The sequence below is a fragment of the Leptosomus discolor genome, chromosome 1 (assembly GCF_034619465.1).
Source record: "Leptosomus discolor isolate bLepDis1 chromosome 1, bLepDis1.hap2, whole genome shotgun sequence".
Classification (NCBI taxonomy): Eukaryota; Metazoa; Chordata; class Aves; order Leptosomiformes; family Leptosomidae; genus Leptosomus; species Leptosomus discolor.
This window is the reverse complement of record NC_141391.1, coordinates 12,386,915-12,410,345: the sequence shown is the minus strand read 5'-3', so window position 1 is coordinate 12,410,345 and position 23,431 is coordinate 12,386,915. Positions and strand designations below refer to the sequence as shown.

The window sequence follows — 23,431 nt, the reverse complement described above, 5'->3', positions numbered from 1 at the left end:
CGTCAGCTTCTCTGCTTTGGGGCAGATAGCTACAGGTCTGAAGACGTGATTTATTCACTTGTGCCCCTCTCTCCCACCCATAGCCAAACAAGTTGGTGATGCTTTAACAACAGCTGCACATGGCGGCTCAGAACACAACCAACAAAATGACCTGGCAGGGTCGCAAGTTGTTCACCACACCGACAAACAGTTACCAGTCACTTTCTTCTGCCTCCCCTAGCTTAGTCATACTACAGACACCGCTTATAAACCACATCCTTTTGTTGCAGTATGACTTGTCCCCACTGCTTGTGACACGTCTTCTGATTAAATTCATGCTTGCCATGTTTTACCATGGGAAGAAGTCGCTGTGGAGGTCCAGAGGATCCCCAGTCTGGAGAAGTCCAAAGCATGGAGGACGCTTTGCCCACCAGCTGCAGGAGCTTGCTCGAGGCACCAGGACCCCCTTTGCCTTTAATGAAGTGCCACCCTCATCCCATGGTGCACTTTCTGGCACTCCTTCTCCAGCGCTTTCGGCTCACACGTTACTTGCATGGTAGCACATCACTGCTAGTTTACCTAAAGGGAATCTAATGAGGCTGTCAGGGAAGTAAGAGGAGAAATTCACTTCTCATAAACTGACTAGGAAGAGACAAATTCTCTGCCTACCAACAGGAATGTGCCTATGAATAGCCCCTGTGTAAACACAGATTACATATTGCAGAATGACACCAAGCATGGTTACCACTAGTCATCTCTTCCTGAAATTCAATAGACATTGATATTTATATCCAGCCTTTGAGGTTTAGCATGCTTCAGCACAAATATACATTTATTAATACCACAATGCATCGGGTCTTATTGACTCTTATTGAGTCTCATTTCACCCACAGATACACTTTTTTCCCAGACTGTCATGCTTGAAATAAGTTAAGCCAAGAGTGAACGATCTTTCAATAGAGTAAGTAATACACTTAAGGCCACATTCAGCATTATTTTACTCACTTCTCTTGATCAAAGTGATATTTATAGAGAGGGCTACATTCTGCTCAGCAGCACATTAGTGTTAATGATATGTGACTCCACTGATTACTGCAGAGTGGCTCTAAACATATATCGACAAAACAGGGAGAAGGAATTTGGCCCAGCATTCTCAGAACAGGAGTACTATGACTGGAGTTATGCCAGGGAAGAATTTGGCCCATATTGTTTCTGAAATGAAGGAGCGAAATAATCCAAAAAAGTAAGCTGATCTGTAGTCTGTTTATAAGAAAATCCACAATTTCCAGCAATTTATAGAGCCCAGCTAGAGGAAAGTTAAGTTTCAAGAGCAATACAACACAACTAGAAGAAGTTATTTCTCCCTGTAAAAGGACATTTTAATAGAAACGAGGACAAATAAAATTCTTAAGACATGACCTTGCTGTGGAAATACAAACCTTTTATGTTTTCCAACTCAGATCATGCTCCAGTGCTGTAGAAAGGCATCGCTCTGCCTATAAAACAGTCATTTCTCTGCTTGTGCTGTCCAGCATTCTCTTGAATCTTCTTCAATATAAATGCTTCAGTGGCAATAGTAAACAGTCAGGTTTGTGTGCCTGAGGTTCAGTTATACCAGTTAGCAGAGCAAGATGAAATGACCCCTGTTATTATTAATTTATTTGCCCAAACAGGAGTCGGGCACTGCCACTTACAGCTTGGGGTCTCCAGCAGTGAAGCTGTGACTGCCAGGGCTTCACCAGCAGAGCAAGGTGCATTGCTTACACCCTTTTTTTTTCCCTTCCAGACTTACTTTCCCTTTCCCCTCTCCTGACATTATAAACAGAGCTTGTGCCTATTGCAAAGCCAGGCTGAAATAGGTCAGAGAGTCTTCAAAGGAAAATCCACATGCAGGAGTCATGCATTTCCATCCGGCAGCAGACAAACAGGCAGGCTAGAGATGACGGGAGCAGAGAGCAGTGGGCTGATGTTGGTCCAGGGAAGCTGCTGCTCCTTTTTTCTTGCTCTGCAGCACCAGATGGCTGGACCCATCCTGCTTGCTGTATTTTGGTACATCACAGCAGGCACCGCCTGGCCACGCAGGAGGGAGGGAGGCAGAAGTGCCAAGGTTAGCGGGTTGCATGGCTCCGCACAGGCACGCTGAGTCAGTCAGCCAGCTCCCTTGCAGGGGTCTTTCCTTAAGGCTGGATCTCAAAATTTGGGACCTCTCCTGTCCAAGGATGTCCCCAGCATCTGGATGGCAATGGGTGAAAGAAGAAACACACCATGCAAACAACTCTTCAGTGCTTAGCCAGTTTTGCTGGGGAAGATCCCACGTGCTAACTGCCTTCACTCACACACCTAATTGCTTCTAAGTGTGGTACCTTCTGAGAAAATCCCGCTTTCACTGACACTTTTTTTCAGGATGTAACTGTCAGAAAAATAATGAAACAGGATAAAACCATTTTTAAATCAAAATAAGCCAAGTCCATAACAGATGCAAATCTCTCAGCACTTCAGCTCTTCTTTGTGTAGAAACAAACAATAAAACTCTGCCATAATTCAGCCTGATCTTCCAACATACTTATGTTCATATCTTGGAGGCTTCAACGGGAAATGGACCTAAATTATGTGCCACATCCCAAAAGCTGCTGAGCTTTGTATTTGTTTCTTGTATTCGTATTTTGTATTTGAAAATAATGACAGTCATAACATTGCTAGTGAATACAGGAAGCTAATTTCAATGATCAGCTCCATCCTTAATGTGGCATCATGCCGTACCATGTGTTTCATTTGCAAAATAGGAACAGACAAGTTTGGCTGCTTCAGAGATTTTAGTTTTTTTCAGCCAGCCAAAGACATTTGTGTGCTCCACACTGGCCAGGCACAGAACTGAGCCAAAGCAGTGTAAAGAAACAGGCAGCAAAACCTTGGTTTCCATCTTACCTCCCCAACCAGCAGGTATCTGAGCCAGCTGCCTCCTGCTTGCCCTCTTCTGGCTGCTTGGCTTTTGAACTCTTGGCCTCATGGTATCCTGTCTGCAAAAGAAGGGCTCAAGGTGGTTTTACCCAGCCTGACCTGTATCTATTGGAGTCCCTCAGGGGTCAGTACTGGGACCAGTACTATTCATTATATTCATCAATGACTTGGATGAGGGAACAGAACGCACTGTCAGCAAGTTTGCTGATGACACAAAACTGGAAGGAGTGGCTGACACACCAGAAGGATGTGCTGCCATTCAGAGAGACCTGGACAGGCTGCAGAGCTGGGCAGGGAGAAATGTAATGAAATACAACAAGGGCAAGTGTAGAGTCTTGCATCTGGGAAAGAACAACCCCATGGACCAGTACAGGTTGGGGACTGAGCTGTTAGAGAGTAGCGCAGGGGACAGGGACCTGGGGGTCCTGGTGGACAGCAGGATGACCTTGAGCCAGCCATGTGCCCTCGTGGCCAAGAAGGCCAACGGCATCCTGGGGTGGATTAGAAGGGGGGTGGTCAGGAGGTCGAGAGAGTTTCTCCTCCCCCTCTCCTCTGCCCTGGTGAGACCCCATCTGAAATAGTGTGTCCAGTTCTGGGCCCCTCAGTTCCAGAAGGACAGGGAACTGCTTGAAAGAGTCCAGCGCAGAGCCACAAAGGTGATGAAGGGGGTGGAACATCTCCCTTATGATGGAAGGCTGAGGGAGCTGGGTGTCTCTAGCTTGGAGAAGAGGAGACTGAGGGGTGACCTCATTAATGTTTATAAATACAGAAAGGGTGAGTGTCAGGAGGATGGAGCCAGGCTCTTCTCGGTGATGGCAAATGATAGGACAAGGGGCAACGGGTGCAAGCTGGAGCACAGGAGGTTCCAGACAAACGTAAGGAAAAACTTTCACTGTGAGGGTGACAGAGCCCTGGAACAGGCTGCCCAGAGAGGTTGTGGAGTCTCCTTCTCTGGAGACATTCAAAACCCACCTGGACGCGTTCCTGTGTGATCTACTCTAGGTGGTCCTGCTGTGGCAGGGGGGTTGGACTAGATGATCTTTCGAGGTCCCTTCCAACCCCTAACATTCTGTGACCTGCATTGTTGTATTAGGCTGTGCTCTGCAGTGATGTGCGATGTAGCCGGGAGTTAAGGCAGGAGTTCCTACTTCCCAGCCAAAGGCCAGCAGCATTTCTCTGTCTTCTTGAGGAAATCTTGCCACTTGGATGTAGGCCTACGGCACTGGGGTACACTTATATCTCACAGAGATGTCCTAACCACAGCTTTGATAAAACCATGTTTAGGAAAGGGATGAAACTTTGGGCGCATTCTTCCCAGTGCTGTGGCTGGTGCCTCACGTTGCAGTCAGGCAGCCTGCACTGCAACCCAGACTTGTCCCTGCTCCATGTGTACAACCCCAAGCATCCGTGTCCTCCCCGTCAACTCCAACTCCAGTCCTGGAGGGAAGAAGTGTTTCTGTCACCAAAGATAGTCCTGCTGCTGTCCTTAAATCTGGTCGGTAGGGCTGTCTTCAATATTAATATGAACACGTTGCAAGGGTTTACTTGTACTTCTCCTTTTGCAAGGAGCAAGACCAGGCTACCTTTATCCTGACTTTCAGATTTTCTTTCAATTAATGCATTTCCTCACTGTATCACTCCCAAAAATTGTACAAGTCAAAATACTTCCAAAGTTAACTCAAAGTATAACCTATTTTTTTTCCAGATGATCCCTCTTTACAAGCTTGCAGCATTGGCCAGTGTGGTCTCAGAAGGCTGAACTGAAGTACACAACATGTTGAAATATATTTAGCGAATTATCATGCAAATCACAGAAGAATATAAAGAGACAGAGGAGAAGAGGCTTCTTGGCTGGGTAGTGATTTAATGCTTTTTAGAGCTATCTAACTGTCAAAGAAATTTGATATTAAAAAGGCCTATTAGGTTAGGGAGCTCAGGTCTCCTGGGCCAGGCCGTAATTGTTTCTTACAATAAACATAATTTCAAGCTCTTTATCTAGTCAGGGTTTAAACGCTGCAAATGAAAAGGTGTGTACCCCCGCCCTCGAGAAAGAATTCCACAAACTATCACATCTCCCTGTCTCGTGCAATTATCTGAACACTCATTTTGCAAATTAGGATGTGTAATCCCAAGGATGGGAAGTCATTTTGTAGTGTCAAAGCGTGCGTAACATCACTCACGGCAAAAACTTTATCTGATGTCCTTCCTTCCCCTAACAATCAAATATAAATCCTGTGCAAATGATATTAAAACAGTGCAACAAAAATTATCATAATGAAGGCAGGACTGTCATTCATTTGACATAATGGCAATGGGTTGGATTTTTGGCCTGGAGAAACCACACCTATTTTCCTATGTATCCATGTTCGGTATGGCTTTATTGAATGATTCATGGACTCATGAAATCTAAGGCATGTGACATGTGTCAATCACCTCACCTAACCACACGCATAACACTTTATTGTGGCAGTCAGACAGGGAGAGTGGGTAAGGCTCCAGAGCTGGGTACTCAGGCATGACTTCTTTTCCTGCTCCTGCGCAAAACTTAAGGATCTTTTAATTTCATGCGAGATTTCTAGTCTTGCAGGAATCCAGCCAGAGCTATTGCGTGGCAGCTGCCCCCTCCCTTTCTCTCCAAGCTGCTGGAGGTCTATGAATCACAAATATATTCACTGCATAACAAGTGTGATTTTACAGCACTTGATCTTGTCAATCCAACCTTTCCAGGAAGCATCAAGCTGATGCATTAACGTCTGAACAACAAAAGCACTGCATGCTTGTGCATTAGGTGCACATCTTGGGGAAACACCATGCGGATTTACTGAGCACTCCTGTAGCACCTGCGCAGCACACTGTAGCTAGGCTGACTTTTCCGGGTCATACAGCATGGTCAATACTGTACAGTCGATCTTGCTCTTGCAATAAGAAGATCCTTATTGCTCCGTGCTCTCTCACAGATTGGTTGACCAGAGGATGGTTGTTGGGTGTGATGCTTTCTGGAAGGCAATGGAGGTGCACTGTGTCCAGCTCTCAACCTACTCTTCAGAAGAACAGAAGTCTGCCAGGCAGAAATATTGCAGCCCAGCAGGAGTCCAAAGCTGGTATCACACTGTTAAACCACGGTATAAGTGCTTGTTCTGGCGGATGAAAGCAGCTCGATGTTTGGTGAGCCATGGCTCATAGCTGATCCATTTGAACCACGCTAGTCTGAAGGGTGCATAAGGCATTAGGAGAACTTTGACCTTCCAGCAAAGGCTGTCACATCTCATCCACTCCTATTGCAAGGGCAGCGGTCCAGGCCTGGCTGCAACGTGTCTGCCAAAAACGTATCTGATGGTTTCGGGAGGCAGAGAAATTCCCACTTCCTTTGGAAGTTTGTTCCTGCCTTGTTGTTTCATCATAGTGTTTGTTTTTTAAACTTTGCAAAAGTGACAATCATTGATGATAAAAATCTGTTTAAACCAGTAACCACTTGTGCAACACTATCTCAGCAGGTCAGTAATCTCTCTGAAAGGACGAGATGGTCTCAAACCAGTATGCTCCACATCTTCAAGAAAAAAAATCTCCACCTTTCCCATACACGGAAATAACTCGCAGCCTCTCTAGGTGGCCTCAGCAGAGAGGACTGGTTGGGTTTATAGAATTAACGACCTTCTGAAAATTCCCAGGCAGGTCAAGATGCCAGGCTGCTTGTAACTCAATTACCTCTGCATTTCAGGATTCTGCTTTCCTTTACGACTCAGCAACCGGGCAAAAACTGAAAGATATGCACAGCAGCAGATGGCAGGTGAGGTACAGTCGGGTCATAAAAACTGCCAGATAATTGTGAAGGGAGCCCTGAATATTTTTTGCACTACTTTGTAAGTTTACAAGGAGAATTTTCAAAAATGTGGATATGTTCACCAAGAAGCCAGCTTGCACAAAGCGAGGTTTTACTCTGCAGAACTTATGCACATGTTTAACTCCAAATGGAACAAGCCAAGAGCTTAAAATCGAGCACACATGCACAAGCCTTTGCAGACAGCAGGACTCCACAGATGGCGTAAACTGAGCACATACGTCGTGTTTTACAGGATCAGTGCCACAGGGATCACATTTCCACTTCCAAACACTGTACCCAGAGTTCAGGTGTTTTGAAAATTCTGATGTTGTCTCTAGTCTATACACTAATTCCCTAACACTGATACTGGATAAGCACTGTATCTGTAGAGGCACACTTCTGATTTCTATTAGGCATTAAAACTCTTTATAAAAAGAAAATGCAGAGGAAAAAAATAAACTTCAGAAAAGATATCCAAGAGAATTTTTGTTGGGTGCAGGAAAGGATTTTAGGCAACTTCCATTTGCTGTATTGTTTCCAAAACCAATGAAACACTTTCAAAGTTCACGCTTCTCTTGACATTTCTCAGATACTAAAGTACTGAAAGGCAAGAGTGGGAGCCACAAAGGTACTTAAGTGCTTATGGTTTAGGTGAGGGTTGATCAACCAAATACTTCAAGCATCTGGGCATACATGTCCCGCCCCCTTTCACAAGAAGCTTGTGGCAGAACAGAGACTAGATATCAAATTTCTTGAATTTTAAACTGCCTTACAAGTCAGCCTAATTTTCACACTTGGTCAATGGAAAATTTTCCTGGTTTTATTGGGCTTTGTTAAAGGTTGGAAGTTGTCACTCAAGGTGGAAATAATTTCAGTGCAGAGGACTGGGACCCAACCAAATTTCTGAGGATGCCCAGTCATGTGTACTTGCCACTGTGGAAATAAACGAATGGATGCTATTATTGAAATCGTAAGTATTTGCCAATGTTCCAATGTCAAAGAGTAACTCAGCCAAAATCATTCCCTTACCCGTGTTTCAAGCTTGCCTGCTACCATCCTTGTTGGAGTTTTGAACCAGGTGCTTTGACAGCAAAGGATTCAAAGTGATCTTGAGCTAGAGAGTCAGCTCTCTGTTGCTAGCGGCTGTAATAACTGATCCTCTTCTGCTTCTTTTAAAACTTCCCATTTCAGACAACATTATCATGGAGCTCAGCAAGAAATAAAAAGCCCTTTGCATCATTCATGTTGTTTACTTACATTTTAGTGTTACATTCAGATCAGATGATGGAAAGTAACCTGTTTGGCTCCCCTTTGTCACTTGTTTTAACAGCAACACGGGGCAGCATGTGGGATTCAGGCACAGCATAGCAAGTACCTGCACTGGAGCAAACTGTTTTCTCATGTTGGGACGTCATTCCTACTACGCTGCTTGGAAAAAAAAAAACCTCTTCCATTTATTCTCTCCATGGCTGCCTGTGACTGTCACATTTGGACGCATTCCACACTGAATCGACTGGCAATAGTGGCATCCACAGAGCACCCGTCTGCTGAAGGCAGCTCTGCCTGAAGAAAAGATCCCTTTGGAAACGGATGGAAGGGAAAGGACGTAGGAGGATGTTGCTGTGGACGGGGTTTTACTTATGGCGGCAAAGTCTGATCTGAGAAACTTTTCAGTAGTTCTAAAAGACAGTCAGATCTAGGCTCAATTAGTCTCCTTTAAGAGATGTAAATTACGAATTGCATTGTGCCCTTTTTAGCCAGACAGTTGACTAAATTACACAACGCTTCATTTTGTAAAAATAGAAAGTATTCCCAGGCAAAGCAGATCGCAGTTCTCAAGTGGCTGATTTACAATGTTTTGTCAGGAGAAACCTTGAAAACAATGTATGTAACACCCCAAATCTTCTAGAAATTTCACAGGGTTATAGCATTCCATTTCTGTAACAAAATCAAATCCTTCTATACCATAATCTTTTAAGATAGGAATTATATAATGCACAACAGTTAATAAATAGACTTTTATTGACATTGGTGGAACTACACATTAAGGCTCATCATGCATATTTAAAAACTAAAGCTAAAGAGCACACAAACAAGGAAAACTGCAGTGATGCTACGATGTAAAAAGGAGGTTTATACCCCAGCTATCCTAGGCTGCAGATTATAGATTTGTCTCTGCCCTAATTACACACTCCATCTCTGTGCATTAGCATGGAACCTAGAAAACCTGACTCATCATTTCTAACAATCCCAGCGACCTGAGGCAAACACACACACACATGCTCGCATGCGCGCTCCAAACGTTCCCAACTTCCCCTAAAGCAAATACCTAATCCTATTCTGCCTGGCAGCAGCGCAGTCCTGTCCCTACATGTGCAAGCTGCCGCCTCAGAGCGGGCGCTTTCGCAGCAAGCACTCCATCCGTCCTCCACACAGGCAGCCCCCCACCCCGGGCACCTTCGGCCGGCAGCACCGAGCATTCTCACCTCACCACAATTAACGGATGCACGGCTTTGGGGTGGGGATACCCGGGGAGGACGGCCTGGGGCTTGGGCCGGGGCCTGGGCCGAGGCCTGGCCCCGGCAGCCAGGCAGGGTGGACGGCTGAGGCCCGCACCTCATCACACCGGTGGTGACCCCTCGCCCTGCCCCGCTCCGCGGCCCCGAACTTGGGCCCCTTGGGGACCCTCCTGGAGGTGAGCGCCCCAGAGCAGAGCCGGGGACCCGCCAGGGCGGCTGCGGGGAGCCGAGGCCCCGCGGCCCGGCCGCCCCCCACCCCTGCCCGCCGCTCCCTCACAGCCCCCGCCGGGCCGCGGCTCCCCGCTCCAGAGGCGGGGCCTCTCGCGCCTCGTTTGCATAGCGCCCGTTGAGCCACCCTATTGGTCAGGAGAAGGCACGCGCCGACGCGCCGGCCCCGCCTCTCTCCTCAACACTGCCCAGAGACGCGACCGGCCCCGCCCCTCCGCGGCGGTGACCACGCCCCTTTCTCCGCCCCCGTTCGGAGGCTGCCTGGAGATGGGAGCCGGAGAAACCCCTGCCCATTGGTCGGCGGCGGGAGGCCTCTGGGATTGGACGGGCGCAGCGCCGGTGGGCGGGGCGGCCGGCGCGGATTGGCGGAGCCCGCAGGGGTGTGCGCAGGGGGCAGCGGCCCGGAGCGGGGTGCTGGGGCCGCGGCTGGAGGATGGGGGCGGACGGCGGCGCGGGCTGCTGAGCGGCGCGGAGCCACCCTGCCGCCTGCCCCCTTCCCCGCCCGGCCAGCGCCGCGCTTCCCGCCAGCATGAACCGGCTCGGCTCCGGCCCCGTGGGCAGCGCCACCGCCGCTTCTGCCACCGGCCAGTACCGGGTGTGCGGCAATTGCCGGAAGGTGCCGAGACAGGTACTGGGGCGGGGGGGGTGGGGGCCGCTGTGGGGCGGGGGGAGCTGAGGGGGCTGCGTGAGGCGGTGAGGCAGAGACTTGTCGGGGGGATTGGGGGAGCGGGGCGGTGGGGCAGCGATTTGGGGGGGGGCAGTGGCGTGAAGAGAAGTGGGCCGTGGGGCAGCAATGGGGCGGGGGGGCGGTGAGGGGTAGTGGGGGGCTCTGGGCAGTGAGGTGGGGGCACCTGGGGCGGTGCGGGGGGCTGTATGGGGCTTGCCAGGAGGTGAGTGCCTGGGGGAGTGGGATGGGGGGCAGCGGAGGGGTGCAGGGCGGGGGGGACACAGTCCCAGGTGTGCCGGGGGGTGTAGAGGGGTGCCAGGTCCCGCACCCCCATCGCCTCCCTCCCTTTGGGATGGTTGTCACTTGCCCCTGCCCTAGGCTGCCCCCCCTGCTCCGCCACCCCCTCCCAGGGTGCGGGGGGGACGCCTGGCCACCCCGCTGGCATGGGGGTATTGAGTCGGGGCCCAGCTGCGCTTGGAAAGTTTATCCACATATTTCACCTGCAAAATTCATCACCGCAGTCTACGTGAAGTCGTTGTGCACGGGCATTCGAAATCAGAGCTTTAAAAATCTGTAAAAAGCACCCGAAAAAGCCCCCCACCCCCAATCTGGTAGACCCCATCCCTACAGTCGTCAGCCGCTCCCTCGCATGGACCCTCTGTTCCTCAGGAGGAGCAGGGTCGCTTCGACGCCTCCTCTCACCATCCCCGGAGCGGGGAGCGGGAGTTGAGGTGCTTTTTGTTTGTCCAGTGCAAATGAATTAAAATTGCTGAGCTGTGCAAATGCGCCGAGTCCGAGCGCCCAAGATGAACGCGATGCTGTTTTTTGGGTTTAATTCCATCTCTCCGGATACGTTTTGCACCAGGTTGGTTCTTGCAAATGCTAAGAAAGCCTGTAAGTCAATGAGCTCAAATATTTGCGCTCTTTGTCCAAATTCTGTTTTTCTTCCTCTGTGGGTCAGGCCAAGTGCCAATCAAAGTTGTTTTTCAAGCCTCTCTTCCCTGCAGTAGGACTGCTTTTCTCTTTCTTTCTTTTTTTTTTTTTTTTTTTTAAGGGTTTGGTTTTTGGAAAGGAGGTGTGTGTTTAGGGGAGGGGGGAGGAGAAAGCTTCAAAATTGGTCAGAGAGAGAATCAGATCTTAAAAATCATGTTTCTTGAATATTTTAATGGAAACAAAATCTTATTAAATGTGCATGCTTGGTATGTGCAGTTATTTTTTCCATAAACTCTTGGATCATATTACAGTTGATACTTGGTGCTCAGCTCTTAGCTCAGCTTGCGAGAAATGTAATGGATCAGAGAAGCACACATCAGCAGAGTCCGATTTTTAACCATTTCGTTGCAGGCTTGAATCCCTTCTTGGCTTTAACTTGCTGCTGTTACTGCTTTAAGACAAACAAGTACTTAAAAGAGAGGAGTTCTGCGGGGTTAAAGCCTGAAACAGCTTCAGACTTGACATACGTCTGAAGACATACAAATTATGTCTGTGGAGAAAGCAGGGAGGGAGCTTGCTTTGTTCTGCCAAATAATCAAAATGTTCTGTTGACAAATAAAGTGCTGCTTGGCAGCGCTTGCAGATCTAAAATTAAATTTAAATTATTGAATTTTTTGAAGCTGTAGTCTCATCCTGCTGGGTAGGACTTGTATTGTATACCTCTCGTATCAGTCGGGGGGAGGGGGGATGGACAGGACTAGATGTTTCTTTTCTGGTAACAGGAAACTTGCCAGATTAGATTTACTTTTTATTTTATTTTAATTACTATTTTTTTAAAGTAATTTAGGGAGGATGATGGTAAAACATAGATACCCAGTTGGGTCTGTTGAGGAAGGCAGCTCAGTGCTGTCCTGCTTTGTCTGTGGTTGTTTCAACTACTTTCATTGCAAAATTGCGGAAGGAAAAAAAAACCTGAGCGACAGCCTGTGAAGCCCTCTTGAAATATAGGTGTTTTGTGCTTTCAGTGGTTGTACTTGGACATCGTTCTGTCTGTGTTTAAGTCTGGACAATAAACATAGAAGTCCAAAGCTTCTGACTACATATGTAATTATTTTAAAGTTGAGATAATAAAAATCAGTGTAAATTGTAACCTTTTGCACTTCATTGGCAAGCATGCAAGTAGAAAGCAGGGGAACAAAAAAAAAAAGGCTTGGTGGAAGTGAGATGCAAATTTGACCCGAGTCTCATTGTAATCATCTTCAGATAAGTGCTGCCTCATCTGTTCTTTTGATGGTGTTGGGGTTTTTTTAATGCTCATGTGATAATATAGTGGAAAAATGATTGGCCTTAAAACATGTTGAATCTCTTCTGCCCTCCTCAGTCTTAAGTCTTTATTTGAAGCCACTTGAGTGCTCACAGTTTAGGTAGTGCTGTTGTCTGAATTATAATGGGCAAAGCAAGCTTTCTACTCAGTGGCATATAATGAAATTTGAAATAGTCTAGCAGGTTTTGATTTCTCATGGGCGAAGGTAAGTTTTTCTTTCAACAAGGAAACAGGAAAAGCTAGATGCAGCACTTCAGGTTTCAGCTAATTTCAAATTAATCAAAGTTATATTTCATTACGGAAAGTTCTATTAGGGTAGCGCTAGAAACTTGTTGAGGATCCATGGGTTAAATTTGCCTATGAGGAAGGTTTTTCATATTAAAAAGATACAATTTCCGGTTGGGTTTATTGTTATGGGACACTTTAAATAACCAGATCTACTCGCAGAACAATTGCTGCTAATCAGAAGGGCTTAGACAGTCATAGATATGACAGCTATGTCATTATTGGATTTAGAAAGAAAAAGATGACAACCAGTAATAGATGATGCTGGTTTGGATTTGGTGAGTGAGCTTGTTGAACAGGCAACCATGGCTAATGCTTTGACTCAGCTTAAAATAAATGGAAGAATGAGCAAAACGAGGTGAGTAGCTCCGGTTCGTGGGATTGATGGGCAGGCTTTATAACAAGACTGTGACATATCAGTGCGGAAAAGTGCTTAAAATGGCATGCAAGTGCTGTAGGCAAGTCTTTCCTAGAGGTGGCCGAGAGTTGCTGCCACTGCAGTAACCAGCTCTCACATTTGAAAATCCAGCATGTGGGGGAGTCCCTGGGCAGGGGAGCTCCGAGGTGTAAATCTGGAGGGGGTCTGGAGCCCAAAGGAAACCCAAGGTACTCCTGCATAAACAACATCAATAGTCCAAGCAAGTAAGAAGAGAAGATATAGGAAGGGCTCAGTATTTCTTTCGACAAATAACTGCTTCAGGAAGGCTTTTAGGAATAAGCAAAAAGTCTTCAGGGGATAGAAAAATCCTGATATGTCGGGAAATGTAGGAACAGGGAGAGTTTGCCAACTGTTCAAGCTTAGTTGCAAATTGCAAAGTATATGAAGTAAAAGCTTCTTTTACGTGTACATACAAGTCAGTAGGATAGAAAAGAAAATGAGTATAAACATGGTTCCAGGATTAAATATTTGTTTTTTGTTAGATTTCAGTGAGGGAGATACAAGGGCAATGGCAAAATGCGTGGCGGGGGAGTATGGTTTAGAAACATCCGTCACTGTTGGCAAGGTGGAAGTGAACCCAGCTTAGCTGACCCTCCTGGCTTGAGCCAGTCTCTGTGCTGGAGTGCTGGACAAAGGTAAATGAAATCCAGGGTCTGTTCTTATTTTTCATAGACCGACCCAATCAAGGTGATCCTGTGAGAGGGAAAGAGCCATCAATATGATGGACATAATTTTCAGTGCTCCTCATCTCCCCCCAGCCCCCGTGCCAGTCTCCTTTTTTTAGCCTGAGTCTCAATACTATACAAGTTACTAAAGCAAATTTTGATGGAAAAGCATAGATATATGAAAAAACCATGTATGACATGATACCACCAAAAGTAGGTCGTGCTGTACTAATGTAGCAGTCGTTCTGTTGATAAGACATCTGCTCTTCTAAAAGCTTTGGATGGACTAAAACTAGACTTCATTCATTAAACATCTGAAGTAGTGTCAAAGGTTGAACTCCCTGCTGCACTAGCAAGTCAGCTCAAATTAAACTTTGGTATTTACTAACACAAAATGTTCTAAATACCAAAAAGTTTAAGTGGGTTTGAAATGTATTTGGGTAAATTCATAACTGAAAAATTAGACGAAACTTGTAAATAGGAAATTGCAACACTTTCCACTATAGCTTCTGTATGCTTTCTTGGCTGTTACGTGTCTGCTGTTGGCCCCTGGCAGTGACAGGTTACTGGGCAATAGGGACCTTTGATCTGACAGATTTTTTCTTATTTTTCTGTTCCCGTTAATTATAGAGCAGTGATTGGGAACGGATGGGAGTGGGGACGGTGGTGGGCCATGCTGAAAGGAGAAGTCACTGTGCTGAGAGGAGACTACCAGCAGGTTTTCAAAGGATCACTTGAAACTAATCTAGTTTACACTTTCCTGATGAAAGCGTGACTGTTTCTGAAGGATGTGCACATGGCAGAAGTGGTAAATGTTGTTGGTCCAGGGGAAGAGCAGAACATTTCATAGGAAGCCGGGAGGTCTTGAGTGCTGGTATAGTTAGAAGTGAGGTGAAATCCAGCGGTATGAAATGTAAGAGTTATAGACTTGGCTATTTGTTACTCATAATTTTTAGTAAGAGAAGCTCCTTGGAAGAAGCAGGGAGAAGGATGCTAGTGGGCGGGAGGACTAGCAGTTTACTGTCACCCTGAAGAGCAGTGTTCTTGGGGAGGAGGGAAGCTGGGAAGGATGGACCCTAATTAAACAGGCGCAGAGGTGGGCTGGTTGGGTGCTGGGAGAAATGGGGTACTGGTTTTGCAGAAGGAGGCTAAAAGAGTTAGCTTTTCTAATCCAGCAGAAACAAAGGTTGAGAGGGGATGTGATCTACATCTATAAATATATCTGATAGTAAGAGCCAGTGAGGAGGAATTAGCTCAGGAGTAGATGGATGTAAAATGTTCATAAATACATTTAGACTGGAAAATTGAGGTGTCCAGAGGTGTGAGGTTCTGAAAGAGTTTGTTCTAGGTCTGATGCTGTCAAAAAAAGCACCTACTTTTAAGACAGAAAAATGTGTGAACATCATTAAATGATGCTTACAATAGCACTAACCTAGGCTCAGGGAGTTGAGGTCATATCCAAAAAAAAAAAAAAGACACACTTTCATTCACTTTATTGTTCTGTGTGGGTAGGAAAGTAGCCCAAAAGCGAACCAAAAATAGTCTAATGTCAGGTCTCATAAGCCCATGTAAACTAAAATATCTGTCACCATGAGTCATGAAGGTGCATGGAGATGCTGTTACCTGTTCTGTAGAAATCAAGAGGCTTTTCAAGGATGTCTCAGCTGTTTTGAGGCAAGTCAGCCTGGTTCAATCTATTCTGAACATAGGCAAATGAAAGTTGCTATGCCTCTGCTTGGAAAGCACCCTGGGTTTTCCACGATGCAGCATCTTTTTGTTTGGTTTTTTTTTGTTGTTTTTTTTTTTGTTGTTGTTGAGTTGCATAGTGTAGTTGGCTTTGGAAATCTGATCAACAAACTTGGCTGTCACAGAGAATCTTATTTTATAAAATCAAGTCATGTCTTCCATAGTTTGACTGCTCTTAATAATAGTCTCCTTATGCTGTAGTTGTCTTGATTTCTGGTTGCCTAGATGGCTTTAAATCTCCGATGTGCCTCTTCCTAAAGGAGTTCTCAAAGTGATTTGCAAAGTCTGTCATGAAAACCCAACCCTGTTTGTATTGGTTCTAATTTTAGCAACTTTGTTGTGTAGGACATGGTGTCTGCCTTCAGTGTTTGTGCCTTCCAGTCCCCTGGAGCACTGCCATGGTGAAACCAGCTCGGGTCACTCTTCCACTAATCCTGCATGCACAGCTAGGGGGAAGAGAAGGGTCTTTGAGGGTCCAAAATGCAAAGCTATAAACCAAGAGCAACAAACCCAACCTTTTAGAGCAATTAAGATCGTCAGCAACAGGCCCCTCACCCTCATCATTACTTCTTCTGGAAAGATTTGGTTAAAAAAGAAAAAAAACCAAACAACTTAAAGAACAGGATTATTTCCTGTGAAATAAATGCAGTGGAAATCCAGAGGTGACTGTCATTTCTCTCCTTCCCCATCCTCACGAGTCTTGCAGTAACTTGTATCTTTTCAGAGTCTGACCCTTTTAAATAATTGTTCTCCCACCCCCCTGTGCAATTATTGGCTTCATTGCCTGGAATTGGAGAGCGCTTTTACTCTTTGCATATGTATGCTGGTCCGGAGGGTTCCTGGGTTCTTCCACTTTTGCCTTAAAAGCTAGTGCAAAAAAATTCCCTTGTACCTTTCTACTCTTATGAGCTGAAAATGAGAAGGCAGAACTATTAAATTTTCATTAGACCTGTAATGAGTGGCATCAGTGAAATGAACCTCTGGTGAAGGACGCTGTTTTGCAATGAAAAGCTGAGAGAGGTGGCCTCATAGGAACCACACTCATTTAGAATAGTCACTTTTATTTAAAAAAACAAAAGCAAAACCATAGTCTTCCCTGAATTACAGGGAGGGAGCGAAGGCAAGAAAGGAAAGAAAGTGGGGAGCAGGATTTTCTTCAAAAGAAACTTTGAGGTTTAGTGTTGGGAGAGGGTTAGCCAAGTGTGGAGGTTGTCTTCTGTTAAAACTTACTGCTGCTGGTAGGAGTGGTGGGTTGCATTAGCCAAATCGCAGGCTGTGGTTTGGAGATGTGGGCTCTGTGAGCATTTGCTTTAAATTTATGCATATTACTTAATTAGTGCTTCAAATTTCACATCTCTTTACATGGTGGTGTTTTGAAATCTGAAAAAAATAATATGGTTCGTTAAACATCCTTGGTTTTTCCTCTCTCCCACATGGGAGAGGGAGCTGTTAATACTCGTTTGGTTCTTTATTTGAACCTTTTTTTCTGGCTAGGGAGATTTGAGCAAGAGAAGATAGTGATATAGTTCTCCCCTAGCTTTGCATAGCTAGGGGAGTTGGTCTGGAGATTTTATTAACAGATTTCCATTTCCAGGGACAGAGAATAAGGAGTGATCACAAGCATAGTTTGCTTGGCCAGGCTGAATACTGGCTTTTGTCTAAGTGGGTCAGGATAGACTGGGGGGAAAAGGGGCTTTTTGAGTAGAAAAGAAATTAAAATTGTCAAGAGGGAGACCTCCGTTAATGAGAAATTGCACATCATCAGCTTTGGAAAAACCTGTATGGAAATAATTTATGCTGTTTAATTTCTCTGTTCTTTGCAGGTGTTCCTGTTTGTATGCAGAGGTCCTACCCATTTTTTGTCTCTGCAACCCAGCCTGGTAGCCTGTGTGCTTTAAGTAGAAGCTATAGGGAGCATAATGCAGATGACTCAAATATCTTGTGAAATTCCATTACAGGGAGGTAGGGTTTTCTCCACAAAGCTGGTTTTTTCCTTGCTGTTTATCTGTCAGTCAGTCCATTGAATGTGTTAGGGAGAGTTCAAGGAATTTTATGGGGTTCTCCATATGCCACCCTGGGCAAACTGGTGTTACTGATAATAGAGGAGGCCACGATCAAGGGGGTATTAATTTTAAATGTCTCTCTTAACCACTAGTTTCAGTTTTTTATTATAGGATGCTTCTTGCATATCAGACATTGGATAACTATGAGTTGGGGCAAAATACCAGTGTAGATGATAGTTAATATTACATGTTTAGGATGCTGAGAAACTATTTTGTTCTTGGTAAGACCTTAACAACGATTGATTTATTCAAATAACTTCATTCTCACATCTTATTGAAATGGAAAGTAAGCTGTTTTGAAGCACAGGCTTTTTCCTCCTAGGGCATAGTGTTTGTGGCAATCAGGGACATAAATTAGTGAGGGGCTGAACAGGGTGTAAGCAATGGTGCTCAGGGTAAGAGGCAGAAGTCAGTGCTCTTAATCAAGAAAGACATCTTAATCTTTCTTGAAGTCCCTAGTTACCTGGATTAGGGTAAGATAAATAAACAGATACAACCTCCTGATTAAACACCTATTTTTTTTCTCATTAATGACACTCTCAAGGTAAGCATCTTACTTTGTTAGACTGACAATGGATTTCTAACGGACTCTGAGCTCAGCACCCAGCCTGGTGAACTTGATAACAGCATGAGGCTACCTGCCATCCTCTTCCTCAGGGGATCAGGTGGGAAAAAATAATAACAGAGAGGAATATGAAGTATTCCTGGCTTCACGTGTTTTGAGTAGGCTGGAACCGAAGTGATAAGGCTGCATCACACAAGAAGTAAGTTCCTCATGGACTTGCTCCATTTTGTGTGGTCAGCGTGTGGACCACTCTTTGGGTTGTGGTTTCAGTCTTCCAATGTGCACAAATGTTAGGTTAACATGTATGAAAGCCAGGAGAAATAGCACTCTTGAGAATTATGTGGAACCATAGGTCTCTGTTATCTATTGAAGCACAGAAGACATTTGGAAGAAAAGTAAAAGGTGACTTTAAAATCAGGTTTTCATCTATTCAGAATGAGCAATTAGCTCGTAAATACAACCAGTATGTGTCAATTGCTGCACTTTAGAATTGAAATGCATAATTGTGTATCTGTTTTAAAGTGTATTAAATTTGAACTTAGTTTTGACATGAAACTAGAGAGAATTGTAAATTCTTTTAGAGTAAATTGATGCTTTAAATGATGGATTACATTGACCCTTAGAAGGGAGGAATAGTTGCAAGGATGGCTTCTCAATGTTTTCGCACAAAAATTAACATTAAATCTGACTTGGAGGATACTTGGGAAATAAGATATGCTTCTGAGCAATTCTGCATAAGCTAAATAAAACAGAGTTATATTGATGATAGCCAAGAAGTACTAGCTGTCTTGGTGTAAGCCATTCTTGGAGCAGTATAGAGCTGCTTACTCAAAATCATCTTTTATCTGTCCCTGGGCTGTTTATTACTGCGTTGGATTTGTTCTGGCTGATACCAACAAAACAATTGAAGGCCAGCATATGTTCTCTCCTCTGTATGAATTGTGCAGTTAAAACTATTTAATAAGACAGTATCTTAACAATGTTGAACCTAATTTAATAGCATGTGCTTGTAAATATGTTTAATATCTCCTGCTTTAGCATGTGGTGAAGGGAATATAGTTACATTATTGGCTAAATGTATCTGGAGGGGTTTTGGCCATATGGTTCTAAATCTGTTTTAATGTAATTATCCCTATTAACTAAAAAAATAAAAAATGTTCCCTCTGAGTTGATTGACATTCTTCTCAGTAAAGTACCCTCGTTGCTGATTAGAGGTGTGGAAATAGTAATTTGTTCTAGCATTTAGAAATTTGATTAGACCTCTAATGAAATGGAGCGCCTACATGCTGTCTAAATATTCTACCTGGCACCAGCTGGATCTCATCCAGAGTGGAAGAACACTTGAAATGTTCCTTTACTACAATATGTTTTGTGTCTTGAAATCAACTGTGCTGCCTGCGTGCAAATACCTCTGTCTGTTCAGTGTGCAGAGTGAACCTTGACCCTCCCTGGAAATCGGCATCAGGATTTGATTATTCTGCTGAGCACTCATTGCCTTACTGCAATAATTAGCTTAGAGTTAGAAAATGAAGGCAACTGTTGATGTGGAAGCACCCATACTACTAACCATAAATTGGACTTCAGAGTGGCTGTGCACATACGTTATATATGGTATGAAGTGTACATGGGGTAGAAGCACGCTGTTAAAGTTCACAAGTGGTCACTGTTCTTGTGTAGTAATAAGTTAGTAACAACACACTATAAATGAAAATTTAAAGCACCACATTTCTCTCTCCATTATGAGCTGGCTTGTTCTGTTCCCTCCAGAGCCTGGTAGAAACACCCGTTGGGTGCTATGGCAGGTGTTCTAGCACCCATGTTTTAAGTCCTCTTTAACTCGGTTGCAGCAGTTTTCACTCAAGAGCACTACTGCTAGAAAACTCTGAATCAGGACTCTTCATTATCATCCTGCAGTGGAAACTTCAGTCCCAAGAGGTAGGAAACGCATTAAAACAACACTTTTGGAAGGGGCATGATGTGCATTAGTCAACGGTTCATTTTGACTAGTTAGCTTCTGTTTCTGAAATACAGAAGGTAAGCGGTGGTGCATCTGAACTAGAATGAGATATAGCCTTTTGTCTTTAATTCTGTTTTTCCACCATGTTTAGTATTTTTACATTTTGCAGTCTCCACTTTTAAACAAATACAGTGGAAGCATCAAACCAGAACTCCAGCTTGTTTATGTGATATTAATGCTTCAGGAGACTTCAGAGGTTTTTTTTATCTTCTGTTCCTTCCAGAAAACCCAAACAAACTGTTCAATTACATTAGTAGTTTTAAGTTTTGCGTTACTGGGGAGAGATTGGATGAAGCAGTAACATCAGGGATCATGCAGGTAGAACCTGCTTTGAGATAAGTGACTTTTATTCCAGCAATTTAAAACTTCTCGTCTCACTTCAACGCTGGTGCTTCACAAGTCATTAGAAGAAAAGGTGTGTTGGTTGAAAAGGTCAACTGTAACATAATTACAGGCTGAAGGAGCCTGCAGCCGGCGTTGAGATGGAGCTTGGTGCTTGTTACACCTGAGCAGAGGATGAGTGGAAAGAGAGCAGTCTGCAGCGAGGGAGGGTATGCTGGAGCCGTCTTTCACACATGTCTTAGAAAAGCAAAATGGGAATGGAGGTGGAAGGAAGGTCTTCCTCCATGCCCGAGCTCTTTGGGTCGCTTATGCAAAAGGTATTAGATAAAGCTGTAGTTACTTGACCTATTTATCCAACAGAAACTTGCAGTACAAGCAAAAGCAGTTTGACTATCCAGTGCTGTTGCTCTTTTGTATGGGACACTCCTTTGGGTTAAGCTGTGCCTCATGAATACTTACAGGCAGCATCCAGCCATCCAATGTGAGTAATTTGTCTTGTTTGAGAAGCTAGGTCTGTGGCGTCGGTTCTGGTTTCCCAGAAAATTTGGAATACACATTGAATGGTCTTAACTTCTGTCTGTACAGAGCTAAGCTGGGTGCAAATAAACGCTGTGAATGTGACTCTAGGAGATGGGCTTACTCTGATGCAAAGCTCTCAGTTTGGGTTTGCTGACTTCATTCAGAAGAAGGGCAAGTAGACTGGAACACAGTGGAAGGTCTCATTAAGCGATACACATTAATTACTCTTCCATAGCTACAGAAGTCTTTATTCAGGCAGAGTATTACAAAGTAAGTAGGTTTATTATTTCTGTAGTATTTGCTGGTGATTTTTTTGGTAGAGTCATGAAGTCACTAAAATGTAACCAGAAGTCCTCTTAGTAAAAGTGTAGGCAGTAATCTAAAGAAACAGTAGCGCCTGTCAGCTCTGAGGTTGGAGGTAAATCCAAAGTTCTGCCAATCTGCTGGCCTGGATGGCTGAAGAGAGCAGGAATAGCTGATTTGTCTCTGGACACCTCTCTGTATTTACATGCAATGAATCTTCTGTAACAGTTCTGAGTCTTCATTTTTGAAAATCAGCATCTCTTTTAAGCTGTGACAGGAAAACACATTTGTATTTCGCTGCCACCAGCTCAGCGACATTAAGTCCGTGTGTTTTGGAGATTGTGTCTCAGTAATGACTCACTTTGGTAAGATGTAGCTTAAGACACAAAATGTTCTTTAAAAAAAAAAAAGAAGAAGGAGGAGGAAGAAACTGCCTGACTGCAAGTATTGTTATGGTTGTTCCAGCAAATCTGTGGCTTTCAAATGTACTTCTGAGATGCAGCCTTTCCTCTGTCAGTCTCTTGCCCAAACCTCTCCCAGACTAATCAAACGTAAAGCAGTTAGTGTGTCAGCTCCTTGCTCATTGTAAAACAGTCTCCAGCCTTTGCAAACCAGACTCCTTGGAGAAATAATTTGCTTTAATTGGTGACTATGTTAGGATTTCCTATCAGGTGAAGAATAAAAAGGGCTCATCTGTGGTTTTCCATCTGTGGCCCTAACACCTATAAGATTTCTATGGATTTCTTTCAAGGAGACCGTGTAAGAAAACTTATTTCAGTAAACTCAGAAGCGTGGTGTAGATGCTACCTCCTTCTGAAAAATGCTTACAAGTCAACTAATCAAAAAAGGCTTAAACTCCTGGCTTAGACAGCAAGAAGCTTGCTCTTGGAAATTGTACCTTTAGGCTAGAGGTAAAGCGTGTTAGTCAGGGAGATTTTATTTTTCATCTGGCACGTTCTTTCTGTTTGAGTCATCAACCAAAGAAAGATGGCAAAAAAAGGCGTTTCTCTTAAAGCAAGAGGACACTGCTGCTTTTGGACATCAGAGGGGCTATCCCTTTCCAGGCAGAGCTGTGAGAATAGCATCGGCATTCCTTACATTATTTGAACTGTAACAAAGATGCTCAGTGGTCATCAATTGTACATGAGCATTCGTCTGAGAAACTTGTGCCAAGGGGTCTCCTCATTTCTTTAACAGCTTTTCAATGGATTAACTTGGAAAATTTTAAGGAAAGTCGGCCACAACTTCTGTTTGCTATGCACTAGAAACCACGTCAGCCTCATGTTTTAATATTTTTATGTCATCTTGAATTTTAATGTGAACAGCTTAACTAAAGGTCTTCATGGTGAGGAAGCATAGCCAACGTCTGCTTATATTCTTCCAGGTAGATACCATCAATCTAAACAAACATCATCTGCCCATCAAGTGAGTAGGAAGGGTACATATTTTATTGTCTTCATGTTTTAACTCTTCAGGGTTTTTTTCTTCACCATTTTCAGATCTAAATTGATGTAACTTCTGATGAAGTGCATTTAGAAAAGGGGAAGAAAATAGCATTTGCTTCCTAAAAGCGGCATTAGTAGATAATTGAAGTGTAACGTACTCAAGGTAATGAAGTAAATGGTATGATACCACCTGTGTTGAACAGACGCTGTAGGAGTGTGCTCCCCCAGGCACTAAGGAGTTCCATAATATGGACTGCATCTTTAAACTGGATTAGCACAGTCCAGTTTAGCTAAAATGTCTCCTTGTTTGGGTGATGCCAATTGCTATCTCTATTAGAAAATAGATTTCAATTTTTTTAATAGCATTTATAGAATAAGTATTCTTGAACCAATCTGCTGCAGATATATAATATAACAGCATTGGAGCAGGTATAATGGGTCAGATCAAAACTCAGTGTCCCATCTCTGGCAGTGGCCAAGGGAAGGTATCTAAGGAAGGGGACACAAGATGGAGCAAGTTCATTGTGACACTGCCTCAGCCCTGTCTCCCAGTCTCCAAGTATTTGCAACTTGAAAACTTCCTGAGCTGGAGGTGTTTTCTCCATCTTTAATAA

The 23,431-nt window shown here is 44.3% G+C and overlaps 1 protein-coding gene across 3 annotated transcripts in view; it reads left to right on the top strand.

The window, feature by feature from the left end:
* Nucleotides 1–10,033: 10,033 nt before the first annotated feature.
* SESN3 (sestrin 3) overlaps nucleotides 10,034–23,431 on the top strand; it is a 36,342-nt gene continuing 22,944 nt past the window's right edge. For 2 of the 3 annotated variants that reach the window (XM_086481736.1, XM_086481734.1), the window contains exon 1: nucleotides 10,034–10,132. In XM_086481736.1, coding sequence (XP_086337862.1) covers nucleotides 10,034–10,132 — 99 coding nt within the window. Of the gene's footprint in view, nucleotides 10,141–19,775; nucleotides 19,783–23,431 lie in introns of all 3 variants that reach the window. The other variant, XM_086481735.1, reaches the window with a different exon arrangement.